Below are 13,786 nucleotides of genomic sequence, written 5' to 3'. Positions count from 1 at the left end.
TGGGCCAATGGGGCGTGCAGTGCATCTTACAGTGCAGCAGCAGTAACAGAGGTCTCCTTAAAGTATCGGAACATTTGTTCCCTTACCATGTGGCTGCACTGGTGCTGTAAAATTAGATAGGATTGGGCCCTTAAGGTGCTACAAGACTTTCCCTTGTGCTTATTAAGCCTTTAATAACAGCTAGGCAGACCGCAATCCAACCGGCACAGCTGTAGCTGATGTGGACATGGCAGTTGACAGGAAACATGCCAGTTGCCTGCAGACCCTGAAAACCAGGGGACCACACCAAAGGGGGCCACACAAGACAAAACAGGCATTTGGATGGGGAAGGCACGAGATAGGATGTGTCCGCCGCGAGAAATCCAGATCAGAACTGGGAAGATTCACAAAAAGCCACGCAATGCAATGCAGCGGCGGAGCTAGAGGGAGTGCCAAGCTCCAAGTTTTGCAGGGAGCCTCACCGCAGACTGCAAAGCACTAAGTCGTGCAGGGAGCCGCACTGCAGAGTGCAAGCGAATGCCTCCGTTTTGCTCCCCCGCCCGGAATGGTTCCGAAGGGCAGGGACGCTTGCACTTTGCGCTGCGGCTCCCTGCACAACGTAGTGCTTTGCCCCCCTCTAGCTACGCCACTGATGCAAGGCAACGCGGTGCTCGTGTCCTCGGGCGCAAGTTGCACTGCAGCCAGCGGCGCTTCCTCCGTAGGAAGCGTGCACAGGAGGGGCGCAGGCCAATCGGGGCTCTGCCTCGCAGCCAGCCTCCTCCTGGCCGAAGATGGCTGCGGAGGAGGAGCCGCGCAGCCCGGGGACCTCCCCATCCTGGCTGCGGCGGAAGGAGAGCCGTGCGCGGGGAGCCCTGCTCGGCTGGTGCCGCTGGAGGATGAGCGGGACGGGCAGCCGCCGCGCAGCGCAGGTGAGTTGGGCAGCACCGCCGCGACTGAGATGCTGCGCTCGCTCTCGGAGCTGCAGCCCGCGCCGGACCAGTGGCAGCGGCCCCTTCGCCCCTGGGCTCCACCGACCAGGAAAGGAGTGCCTCTGAGCATGTGCAGAGGAGATTTCCCTCCCCCCGTACCTCTCTGGGCCAAACCGTGCAGGGCTCCAGGGCCGGAGTCTTGGAACAAGCATGACATGACTTAGACTACAGTCCTGTTCACACTTTTCTGGGAGTAAGTCCCATTGACTAGAGTGGGACTTACTTCTGAGTAGGCATGCATAGGATTGGGCTCTTAGGGGGTTGACACCCCAATCCCATGCAGGTCTACTCAGAAGTAAGTCCCACTCTAGTCATTGGGGCTTACTCCCAGGTAAGTGTGCATAGGATTGCAGCCTGAGTTACCTAAAGTTGTGGGGGCGGGGAACAGCTGCAAGGCACAATCCTTTATATGCAGCAGAGGAATTTTATCAGTGGGTACAAAGTGTCTTTTGTGCCCCTTCCCAAAGGGGTGTGTGCAAAACACAGTGGGGGAGGTGACAGCCAGAATAATCTTAGGAGCCCAAGTCTACTGGACTTTGCAATGCGGAGCCCAGGTCTACCCGCTTGCATGGTGTTGCCTGCTAGTTACAGAAAATCCAACACACTCCTAAGTCTCTCTAAAATATTTTAAATATAGAAGATCATTGTGGAAAGTTAGCCTCATTGTATTTAGGCTCATACTGGATTGGAAAGTGTCTTCTGTACACCAAAATGTACATTAAAAAGGTGGCAGAGCAGCTTTTAAACTGATCCCTGGGGGAAGGCCGACAGGAGCCGAGGGGCATCCGGTTCGGGACTCCTCATCCCTATGGGATGAGGATGGGGAGGTTAGAGAACAACAAGAAAAAGGCAGGGTAGGAGAAGAAATTGGGAAAGGTAGGGTGATGGGATGTGATAGACGGTTTGGCACAATGAGAGGATGCGGGGACAAAGGAGCGAATAAGCAGCCCATCCTGGGGCATTCCGTGTATAAATGCTTTTATGCGAATGCCCGAAGTCTACGAGCAAAGGTGGGAGAACTGGAATGTCTGGTGACAAGGGAAAATATTGACATAGTGGGCATAACGGAAACCTGGTGGAATGCGGAGAATCAGTGGGATACCGTAATACCGGGCTATAAACTCTACAGGAGGGACAAGCAGGGGCGTGTTGGAGGTGGGGTGGCCCTTTATGTTAAGGAAGGGATAGAATCCAGCAAAGTAGAGATTGAAGGTGGGTCCGACTCCACCGTAGAATCTCTGTGGGTTAAATTACCAGGCTTGTGCAGCGATGTAATACTGGGGGCGTGCTATCGTCCTCCAGACCAGAAATCTGATGGGGACCTTGAAATGAGGAAACAGATCAGGGAGGTGACAAGGAGGGACAGGGTTGTAATCATGGGGGACTTCAATTATCCTCATATTGACTGGGTCAATTTGTGTTCTGGTCACGATAAGGAAACCGGATTTCTTGACGTGCTAAATGACTGTGGCTTAGATCAGCTAGTCACGGAGCCCACCAGAGGACAGGTGACTCTGGATTTAATATTGTGCAGTACGCAGGACCTGGTTAGAGATGTAAACGTTACTGAGCCATTGGGGAACAGTGATCATGCTGTGATCCGTTTTGACGTGCACGTTGGGGGAAGAATACCAGGCAAATCTCTAACAAAAACCCTTGACTTCCGACGGGCGGACTTCCCTCAAATGAGGAGGCTGGTTAGAAGGAGGTTGAAAGGAAGGGTAAAAAGAGTCCAATCTCTTCAGAGTGCATGGAGGCTGCTTAAAACAACAGTAATAGAGGCCCAGCAGAGGTGTATACCGCAAAGAAAGAAGGGTTCCACTAAATCCAGGAGGGTGCCCGCATGGCTAACCAGCCAAGTTAGGGAGGCTGTGAAGGGCAAGGAAGCTTTCTTCTGTAAATGGAAGTCTTGCCCTAATGAGGAGAATAAAAAGGAACATAAACTGTGGCAAAAGAAATGTAAGATGGTGATACGGGAGGCCAAGAGAGACTATGAGGAACACATGGCCAGCCACGTTAAGGGGAATAATAAAAGCTTCTTCAAATATGTTAGAAGCAGGAAACCCGCCAGAGAAGCGGTTGGCCCTCTGGATGGTGAGGGAGGGAAAGGGGAGATAAAAGGAGACTTAGAGATGGCAGAGAAATTAAATGAGTTCTTTGCATCTGTCTTCACGGCAGAAGACCTCGGGCAGATACCGCTGCCCGAACGGCCCCTCCTGACCGAGGAATTAAGTCAGATAGAGGTTAAAAGAGAAGATGTTTCAGACCTCATTGATAAATTAAAGATCAATAAGTCACCGGGCCCTGATGGCATCCACCCAAGGGTTATTAAGGAATTGAAGAATGAAGTTGCAGATCTCTTGACTAAGGTATGCAACTTGTCCCTCAAAACGGCCATGGTGCCAGAAGATTGGAGGATAGCAAATGTCACGCCTATTTTTAAAAAGGGAAAGAGGGGGGACCCGGGAAACTATAGGCCGGTCAGCCTAACATCCATACCGGGTGAGATGGTGGAATGCCTCATCAAAGATAGGATCTCAAAACACATAGACGAACAGGCCTTGCTGAGGGAGAGTCAGCATGGCTTCTGTAAGGGTAAGTCTTGCCTCACGAACCTTATAGAATTCTTTGAAAAGGTCAACAGGCATGTGGATGCGGGGGAACCCGTGGACATTATATATCTGGACTTTCAGAAGGCGTTTGACACGGTCCCTCATCAAAGGCTACTGAAAAAACTCCACAGTCAGGGAGTTAGAGGACAGGTCCTCTCGTGGATTGAGAACTGGTTGGAGGCCAGGAAGCAGAGAGTGGGTGTCAATGGGCAATTTTCACAATGGAGAGAGGTGAAAAGCGGTGTGCCCCAAGGATCTGTCCTGGGACCGGTGCTTTTCAACCTCTTCATAAATGACCTGGAGACAGGGTTGAGCAGTGAAGTGGCTAAGTTTGCAGACGACACCAAACTTTTCCGAGTGGTAAAGACCAGAAGTGATTGTGAGGAGCTCCAGAAGGATCTCTCCAGACTGGCAGAATGGGCAGCAAAATGGCAGATGCGCTTCAATGTCAGTAAGTGTAAAGTAATGCACTTTGGGGCAAAAAATCAAAACTTTAGATATAGGCTGATGGGTTCTGAGCTGTCTGTGACAGATCAGGAGAGAGATCTCGGGGTGGTGGTGGACAGGTCGATGAAAGTGTCGACCCAATGTGCGGCGGCAGTGAAGAAGGCCAATTCTATGCTTGGGATCATTAGGAAGGGTATTGAGAACAAAACGGCTAGTATTATAATGCCGTTGTACAAATCGATGGTAAGGCCACACCTGGAGTATTGTGTCCAGTTCTGGTCGCCGCATCTCAAAAAAGACATAGTGGAAATGGAAAAGGTGCAAAAGAGAGCGACTAAGATGATTACGGGGCTGGGGCACCTTCCTTATGAGGAAAGGCTACAGCGTTTGGGCCTCTTCAGCCTAGAAAAGAGACGCTTGAGGGGGGACATGATTGAGACATACAAAATTATGCAGGGGATGGACAGAGTGGATAGGGAGATGCTCTTTACACTCTCACATAATACCAGAACCAGGGGACATCCACTAAAATTGAGTGTTGGGCGGGTTAGGACAGACAAAAGAAAATACTTCTTTACTCAGCGCGTGGTCGGTCTGTGGAACTCCTTGCCACAGGATGTGGTGCTGGCGTCTAGCCTAGACGCCTTTAAAAGGGGATTGGACGAGTTTCTGGAGGAAAAATCCATTGTGGGGTACAAGCCATGATGTGTATGGGCAACCTCCTGATTTTAGAAATGGGTTATGTCAGAATGCCAGATGCAAGGGAGGGCACCAGGATGAGGTCTCTTGTTATCTGTGTGCTCCCTGGGGCATTTGGTGGGCCGCTGTGAGATACAGGAAGCTGGACTAGATGGGCCTATGGCCTGATCCAGTGGGGCTGTTCTTATGTTCTTATGTTCTGCAGCAGCTGTAGTCCCTTAGCTGTGTCCCTGACCTCCCATACGCTCATTAGTGGCAAGTGGATCTACACACCAAAGAGCTACTGTAGCAGGCCATTTTCCTCCCAGATTTGACACTGTGCTAAGGAGTGTCATGAATGCATTCCTTGGCCCAGCAGATATGGCTTGCAGCAGTAGCAGCCACTATCATGCCTACAGTAGTGCCCCCAGCATCCTACACAGGCAGTGAGTCCTGGTGAGATTGGAAAACGTCTGATCCCAGGAAATTTCTGGACCCCTCCTTTGGCTCCTGGGCCCCCTTTTTGACCCTGGGCCTAGGTACAAATTACCCTCTTTACCTCAGATTACCTTCTTTACTTGGGCCCTGATATACAATAGTCTAGATTTGGTCCTTTGGCTTTAGCTGAGTTCTGGAGATGTGTACCACAGTCACACAGGCCAAAACTGGTGCAACAATTTGGCATGCTCCCCGCACCAGATCACATTCATTTAGCTCCTTATGTTGCTGCCCCCCCCCCCCGGCAGATTTAGGTCTGTGAGTGCTCCTGGAATCCTGTTCATTAAGGCATCTGTACACCACCCTTCGGCCAGGGAAGCTCGCAGAGCAGCCTACATAAACTCAAGCAATAGGAGATCATTGCAACAGGGAAGGGGGCGTGGATATGCCTTTCCTTTTCCCCCCTCCCTCCCAGGTGAGTTTGTAGTTCAAGGGGCACAGTTCAAGCTTAAAGAGGTGCCAGCAGGCAGTGGTGGCATTTTGTCTTGCTGGCATTTCTTCTCCTTGCATGAAGCTAATGAAAAGGTGATGATGGGGAGGTGAAGGGATGGCATTATTTATAACCCAATCCTGAGAAAATGAAACTGCTTTGTAGACTATATGACCAATAAGCATAAATGCACCTATTAAACTTTGGTGTAGGAAAACCCCGAAGTGGTGAGGTCCATGAAACAAAATTGGGTGACAGGTCAAGGGATGCTTTGCACGTCCATATGTGGTTTCATGTTGTTGAAAACATGCCAGTTTGGATGCCCTTACCATTTCAAAGCCTTCTCAATGTACAGAGCACCAAATACTTTGCAAATAGACTTGCACTAGTGATCAACTTTACACCCTTACAAGGGAACATCTCGCCAAGGTTCCTGTAGCCCATAATACATTTTCCTTATTCATACTGTATATATATTTTTTCTATGTATATTTTCATTTTCTTTGCCAGTGGAGTTGAATGTCAAGAGCAAGGGCCGCATTTCACTTACAAATTAGCATTTGATGGTTGTGTGGAAGTGGAAGTGTTCCCAGTACTGTTCTTTTACCCTTGAAATTTTAGAACCCTTTCCAAAAAAACCCACATGCACACTTATGTGGGCAAACAGATGCCTTCTGGTTAGAATTTCTTTGACTCGACACTAATTAGAAGTGGAGTCTGACCTTGCATGAGGCATTGGCACTGCCATGAGGCAAGTTTGTAGCTGATTCTTTACTTCTAAATGGGCATCTGAAGTTTCCTTGGGCTTTTCTAATCTGTTGGGAGATGTCGCCCTTTGACTTGGCAATATAAGGCAAATGAACCTTATTGGTTACCACATGGTAACATCACCATCATGATGTGGTTGAAACCTGGGACTAAAAATGCATGGCCTATGGAAACTTCCGGATTGGCATTGCCAGCTGTGGAGGTAGAACCACTGCAGAAGTGAAAAAGTTCCCAGTAGAGCTTGCAGGGTGGATGGTGGGAATGTGACAGCTAATCCATAAGTACTGTGGCTCACATTATAGGCAAACATGTCTGTAACCCTTTGGGCTTTATTCAGGCTGCAAATGTGCTGGCTCTTGTGATTTATTGTCAACATGGAATTGAGAATGGATAAAATAGGTAATGGGAATAAGGAAGGATTTAGGATGGTTTTTTGTGCAATGCTGTGTACTTTGGTATTAATGGCTGAGAACAAAGTAGTGCCCTAGAACAGTGTTTCTCAAACTGTGGGTCAGGACCCACTTGATGGTCAGGACCCAATTTCTGGTGGGTTCTGCAGAGTCTCCAATGAAAATACAGGATCAGCTGACTAATTGCCTCAAGCCCTGAGGCTGTTCAGATATCAGATAGCTGCATAGAGCTTAGCTCCTCCAGTCTGCAAGTTTGTGTAAACATAGGGAGGTAAATGTCCAAGTGTCTTTTTTTCTAGTGTTTTTCCCCAAGACCATCAATGACAAGTAGTGGGGGCAGGTGAAGACTGGGTCACTTAATGGGCAGCCCAATCCTGAGCTGCCCATTGTGCCGGGACTGCCATGGTGCCGAAACAGCTGCCACAGCATCCTGCATGCAACAGGGCAGCTGCTGGCTGCTCCTCGGGAGAAGGGGACTTTTTTCCCTTTCTCCCGGGTAAAGCAAGTAGCCCTACAATGGGGCTGCTTGCTTCTGCAGCTGCTATAGAATCAAGCCTATGGCCTTGGGCTGCCATAGAATCAAGGGCTTCCGTGTTGGACCCTCAGCCCAACACAGAGGCTCTGGATATGGAGGAGCAAAGCTCCTCCAGTCCGTCCTACCCCACTCGTTCCCCTGGCACACCTCCTCTGCACCCTGCTCTGCTCTGGAATGCCTCCTCCCTGCCTCCCCCCACGCCCCCACCTATTTCTCTGCTGCCCAGCAGTTCAGGCAGCAGCAGAGCAGCTGCAGTCCACTGGCGCTAGCTAGCACCAGTGCTGGACCAGTGCTGAGGTTCGCAGACATGCCTTACAGCACATTTGTGACACTCAGCACTGGCGAAGGTCCAGTAAGAGAATTGGGCTTTAAGCCCCTCAAGTCTTGAGGCTTTTCATTAGGGCTGCCTCATTACAATAAATGGATTGAGTTTTTTGCAAATAAATAAAATGTGATCTGTAAAATGAATTTTAAAAAATCATTTCTTTCTAGGTCACCTTTTAAAAAAAAGTCTCATAAAGCTAGGTAGGTCACAGTAGAGTGTCATTTTAAAAAAGTGGGTCCTGGTGCTAAAAAGTTTGAGAACCTCTGTCCTAAAACATGTAGTTCTCAGCACTCGCCTTTTTAAAGCATGTGAAAATGGGGACCAAGTTCACCGTTGTTGTATCTGTATATGTTAAAGGCCCAAGTGATGAGTAAGGCAGACGTACACTTCAGCACAGGTGAATTTTGTGTTTTAACTTGGGCATCAGTACCCAAAGTATCAAGTCTTGTGCAGGATTGTACCTTAAGGGTGATTCATATGCTACTAGAATGTTGAGGGAGACCTGAATTCCCACTCAGTCATGAAGTGCATTGGGTGATTTTAGGCCAGTTACAGTCCCCCTGCATGATCTATTTCACAGTGAGCAGCAAATGGGGTGGGGAGGTGAGGAGATTCATCATGTAAAAATAGGTGGAATAAAAAAAAAAAATAGGTGGAGCTGTTTCTCCACAACATATGGGGAGTGGCATAGGACGTGGCTATGGTGAAATTTTTCTCCCCTCACTTCCCATAATATTTGAACCGGGTCTCAGTCTGATTCTAAGAGATAAAATTTCCTCTTTCCTTTGACGCACACCAGGTAAAAGCATCAGGTGTCTTTTCTCCTGGACTTCGGGAGTTGCAAGCTTTCCCCTTCAGATGATGAAAGTTTTGTTTGTCAGAATGATTGATGTTGCTGCCTTCTGACTGTTCTGTGGTGCTCCATTCTGCCAGTGTACGATGCTCTGACATCAGGGGCGTCTGTTGTTCATTGCATGTTTGGGAGTTATGAGTCACGCCTTAAAATAAAGGACCTCTAGACTCCCGCGTACGTGAGTTTACTCGCACGGCTCACTTTGTTCTGAAAGAAGGACAAAGCCAGAGGAAGCCATTAGAGGGGAATTGGAAGACTATTTTGATTAAAAGTAGTCTGTTTACATTATGAGCTGTTGCAATTTGTGCTACAGTCTTCTTTGAAGCCTGTTTCTGAAGGGTATCAAACACGGGGTCTCTATCGCCCCTGTAGTGCTGTTCTACACATCAAAAGTGGGCTAGGCGGTTGAAATGCGCTTACTGCTACCCCTGCTGAGGCGAAGAGTTCCATAAATAACTTGGGGAAAAAGTGCTTGTGCTGTGAAATTCAGAAAAAAGGCTGGAATGCTTTAGAACAGCAGTCAAATCAAAGGCAGGGGGATTAGAGCGGGGCATGTTTGGCTGCCTTCCTGAGATAGCAGTTTATACAGCAATTATAGCTCTTTTTTTTTTCTCCTTTTGGCTAGAGATCGTGTCTAGCCAAAAGACATATTTATAAACAATATGTGAAGTTATTCTGGCCTATGGTTCTGGTCCTTATCATGGTCCTTATCTCATCATAGCATTATCATATATGGCTTAGTATACCTGGGCAAAAAGGGCAGGTGATTGTTCTGGACTAGGCAGTGGTGTTGCTAGGGTTTGCATAACCCAGTCTGAGAGGCCATTGTGTCACCCCCACGATGGACCTCCTCCCATGCAGCGGGCAGAGCAGTGCCCCAGGCGGTGAGCATGGTGATGCACAATTGCCCTATCCCCTGATGATTTTTTTTTTGGCTATAACTTTTTATTGAATAGAGATATTTCAACATGGTTTGTTTCATTGTATTCTGAATGAAATTATGCATCAAATGATATATAACATGATCGTATCATTCTAGAATACCAAGATTTTAACAATTTTGGTAGTAGTGATGTCACACACACCCCCGCACGTGCCAGCCGGTGGAACCCGTAACCCCTAGTGACACCACTGGGTCTAAGTACTGAAGAAAGAATCTTTGAGTCTTTGGGGATGTTTGTAATCGGATGAAAAACTATAAAACAAGATTCCTAAGTCCCGGCCTTTCATTTATTTCCTTTATCTGTGCCCACAGCAGGTAAGCTATAGACTCTCCTGAGGAAGACAGTGAGAGCTAAAGAGGAAGATGTTCTCCAGGCCAAAACCAGGGGAATCGGAGGCAGATTTGCTGAGATTCCAGAACCTGTTCCTGGCAGCAAAGACTTCCCCAGCAGTGAAGCTTGTCAAGAAAGCAGATAAGAGAAGAGGAGATGGCGGTAGTGGAGATGATGAGATACCCCCATTGCAGCACAGCAAGGATGTAGTGACACTAGATGGTAAGTTTACTTGCAGTGTTCTCATATTATTGTTTTAGTAGGCATTGCTCATTTAAAATATCCTCCCTACCTGTGGGTTGACACGTACTGTATGTTTTAATGACATTCTAACCCAGTGATTTTCCATCAGTGGGCCCCAAATGGTCGGCAGGTGTAGTGTGGGAGTTTGGAGGAGGGTCATTTATTAGTAGGGCCATTGGGAATGTGAGCTCCCCACTGGCAGTACAATGTGCGTTGTCAATTGTCAAAAAACCGATAGTGTACCTTGACAGTTTTAGCACCTTGTCAGTGTGGTGTTAAATGAAAAAGGTTGAATATCACTATTCTAACTGTTGCTCTGCCCACACTTGGTATGGCACAATTCATCGTGTGACTTAGTCTAGGCTATGCCTCAGTAGCATATATGCTAGGCCCACCCACGTTGGGTGACACCATGTGTGGCCAACACTTGGCTTCCATTGCATCTTCTCAGCTTACACTGTTATCGTCCCTCGATGAAAGCTTCTGATACGCAGAAAGCTGATGCTCTGCGTACCCGAGACTGAATCTTTCTATCCAGTGATTATGTAAAACAAAGAACCTAATGTAAGCTTCACTATGACTTTAGATGGTCTTTTAGTAGCACGATCCACGAGCTATTTCCCTAAGCAAACAATCAGCGGGGAAACTGGGAGTTGCTCATCCAACTTAACACTGCAGAAAGGACAATAGGGATCTCACTAGACCATCTGTACATGTGTTCATATTCTCAGGCATTCACAGTCAGACTGTTGAATATTGAAATTCAAAATCTTAATGAACAGGAAACAAAGGTATGCTCACCCTTATATTATTCCATCCCATACCAGTTAGGGAAAATGGCAATTATTATTATTATTATTATTATTATTATTATTATTATTATTATTATTATTATTATTAACAGTATCTATCTGTTAATAATATCTGTTAATAATCTGGGCAGGAGGTCTGGTCTAGAGGGTAGAGCCTCCATTGCCTGAAGATTAACATCCACAAGGTCGCCAGTTCGAGGCCACGGGCACCGTGCGACCTTGAAGCAGCTGGCAAGCTGCAGCTGAGCTGTTCCATCTGCTCGGAGCGTGGGAGGATGGAGGCCAGAATGTGAAACCAGATCGGAGTGTAACACCTTGAATGTAGTGGTTCTTGAAAGAAAGAACCTTCTTTCAATTTGTAAAAATCCCTGCGTGGATTTAATAAGCCTGCCTATGTAAACCGCCTTGAATAAAGTCTTGAATAAAGACCAAGAAAGGCGGTATATAAATACTGTATATTATTATTATTATTATTATCTCTCCTCACTGACAGACCCCATAGAATGTTGTGCCATAACCCTGGCAAGGTTCAATGTTATTCCCTCAAGGGTGACAGTTGGGAGGTATCATAAGACTCCCTATCAAGATAGTCTCTGCCCTTGTAACATGGGGTCGGTTGAATCTCTTCCACATATATTTTTCTACTGTCCTCGGCATAATACGCCCGCTCCACCTATCTAATGCCCATCCTGGTTAATAAGGTGGGTCTTCCAGATATGGAAAAAATTAAGCTATTATTAAATTATTGCTTACCCTCAGTGTTGAAAAAAGTTTCAAAATTCTTGATGGCGGTGATCAGCCATAACAGCCGAATGATGTGTTCAGTCCTATCACCGAGAGAGTGGCAGTCTATCTGTAGCTGATGGTGGCAAGTAGACCCAAGAGAGGCTATCCAGTATATTTTATATGTTAGGCCACTATGTTTTATATGGGACAAATTGTATTGTATTGGCAACCTTCAGTCTCGAAAGACTATGGTATTGCGCTCTGAAAGGTGGTTCTGGCACAGTGTCTAGTGTGGCTGAAAAGGCCAATCCGGGAGTGACAATCCCTTCTTGCAGGTCATCAGAGAAGCCAGGTGTCATTGTCCTAACGTTCCAGGTGCCCAGCTTTAGGGCAGTAGTTTTCTGTTTTCTGTTGCATGGTGCAGAGTTGTCGATCCGCTTGTCGGTTTTCACCCTAAACCCCACGCACCCCATGAGGTTAACGGACCGTGGCGAGGCAACACCTTACTGGCTGGGGACTGCCCAGCTTAAGGCGGGCGGTAGCTGCCCAATGAGATGCAATGATCTCTCCCACCGTCGGAAGCAGCCCCTGGCGTCATGCTCTACGCCAATCGAGCAAAGACTTATAACTGGTAAACTGCTGCTTCCCGTGTTGTGCCGACGCCGTATGGCGAAGTTGGAGTGTCCTCTCCAGTGCGCGAAGCCTGGGTAAAGAAGGTATGGAGGATAGGCTGTTACCCATGCAGCAAATCCCCCCTCTCCACGTCGCTGGAATGGTCCAATGGAAAGGCAGAAGCCAATACGGTTGGTTCCAGCGGCGTCGCAGGAGTTGCCAGAACGTGACTGTGTTCAGCCATGAACTGCCTAAGGGACTCCGGCTCCTGATTTTGCCTCGAGGTTGACTCCTGAAGCCTTTTCCACAACTGGATGTAGCCACAAGGCAGTGGAGGTTTGAGGTCAGAGTTTCCTTCTCTTAGATGAGCTGCCTTGCTAGGCTGACAAGTCCCATCTACCCAGTTGTTATGTATCATATATCATAGGCTTGTACTCACTACTGTTGTTCTCTTTGTTGTGTTGTTGTGTTTGTGTTATGTATGCCAATAAAGGTCTTAACTTTCTATCTATCACTGCAGAAAGGGTTTAAGAGGGTTTTCTTCTGCCTGTTCCGGATTCTCACAAAATCTCTCGTTGTTTCTATGAGTTCATTTCTTAAGGTCATCTAGCTTATCCCCAGCAGGAGTCTCTTTTTCAACATTCACTTGAACTTTTTTTTGCAAGCTGAGGGTTTCAGTAAGAGCAATGCTGCCCACAACCTCTATTGCAGTGATTTTCAATTTTTTCTGTCTTGTGGCACACTGACAAGGCACTGAAATTGTCAAGGCACACCATCAGTTTTTTGACATCTGACAACACGCTCCATGCTGGTGGTGGGGGGTTCACATCCCCCAATGGCCCTACTGATAAATGACTCTCCCCCAAACTCCTGCAGCATACCTGTAGACCATTTGCAGCTCACCAGTGTGCTACGAGACATTGGTTAAAAATGGCTACTCTACTGTATGGACAGAAAAAATAGAGAAATAATCTGTAATTTCAGATGTTTAAACTGAGTTCTCTTCTCTAGTCTGTCTAATGGTTTTTGGGTGCTAGAATTTTTGGCTGTTAAAATAGAAGGTGCAGATTGTGTTTGTGTAGAATCTGTAGCTGCAACAGCCATTTTACATGCCTGATCAGTGATAGAACTAAGAGGCAGACCAGGCTTAAGGAAATCTCTCAGTGGTTTAGCTTTATTTGCAGTTGCGCATGGTTTTCAGTGGTGCTTGCCACTTGGTTCGATCCAAACGGACTGCTAATTTGGGCATGAATGCAGATTTTGCTGGTGGATATGAGGAGCAAACGACCTAAGGAGCCATCTTTGCTGATGACAACATCACTCACCATCTGTTCGCTTCTGTAACTGCAGCAGAATGCTTTCTTGTGGTTTACCCACTTTATCCTGTTCTTTTCGATTGTTTCTTCCACCTGTATGCATTCAAGTTGCTAAAGCATTTCTGAGGCCATCTGGTATCTCTTTGCATTAATGTTATGATTAATCTGTCTTCTGTCAGAAGTAACTTGACGCAAATGTTACCACTTTAACGTTAAAAATAATGCATACAAGCATTAGTGGTTTTGCAGTGTTCTCTCTTATGAGCATACATTGTTTGC

At 47.1% G+C, this 13,786-nt stretch overlaps 1 protein-coding gene across 1 annotated transcript in view; it reads left to right on the top strand.

Moving 5' to 3' along the window:
* Positions 1–9,799: 9,799 nt before the first annotated feature.
* The window catches only part of RPAP1 (RNA polymerase II associated protein 1), a 52,610-nt gene continuing 48,623 nt past the window's right edge, over positions 9,800–13,786 (top strand). Inside the window, exon 1 of the mRNA XM_066631728.1 lies at positions 9,800–10,020. Coding sequence (XP_066487825.1) covers positions 9,831–10,020 — 190 coding nt within the window. The 5' untranslated portion in view covers positions 9,800–9,830. The remainder of the gene's footprint in view (positions 10,021–13,786) is intronic.

Source organism: Tiliqua scincoides, chromosome 1 (assembly GCF_035046505.1).
Source record: "Tiliqua scincoides isolate rTilSci1 chromosome 1, rTilSci1.hap2, whole genome shotgun sequence".
Lineage (NCBI taxonomy): Eukaryota > Metazoa > Chordata > Lepidosauria > Squamata > Scincidae > Tiliqua > Tiliqua scincoides.
Note: the sequence above shows the minus strand (reverse complement) of the source record. Positions and strands in the feature narration are given on the sequence as shown.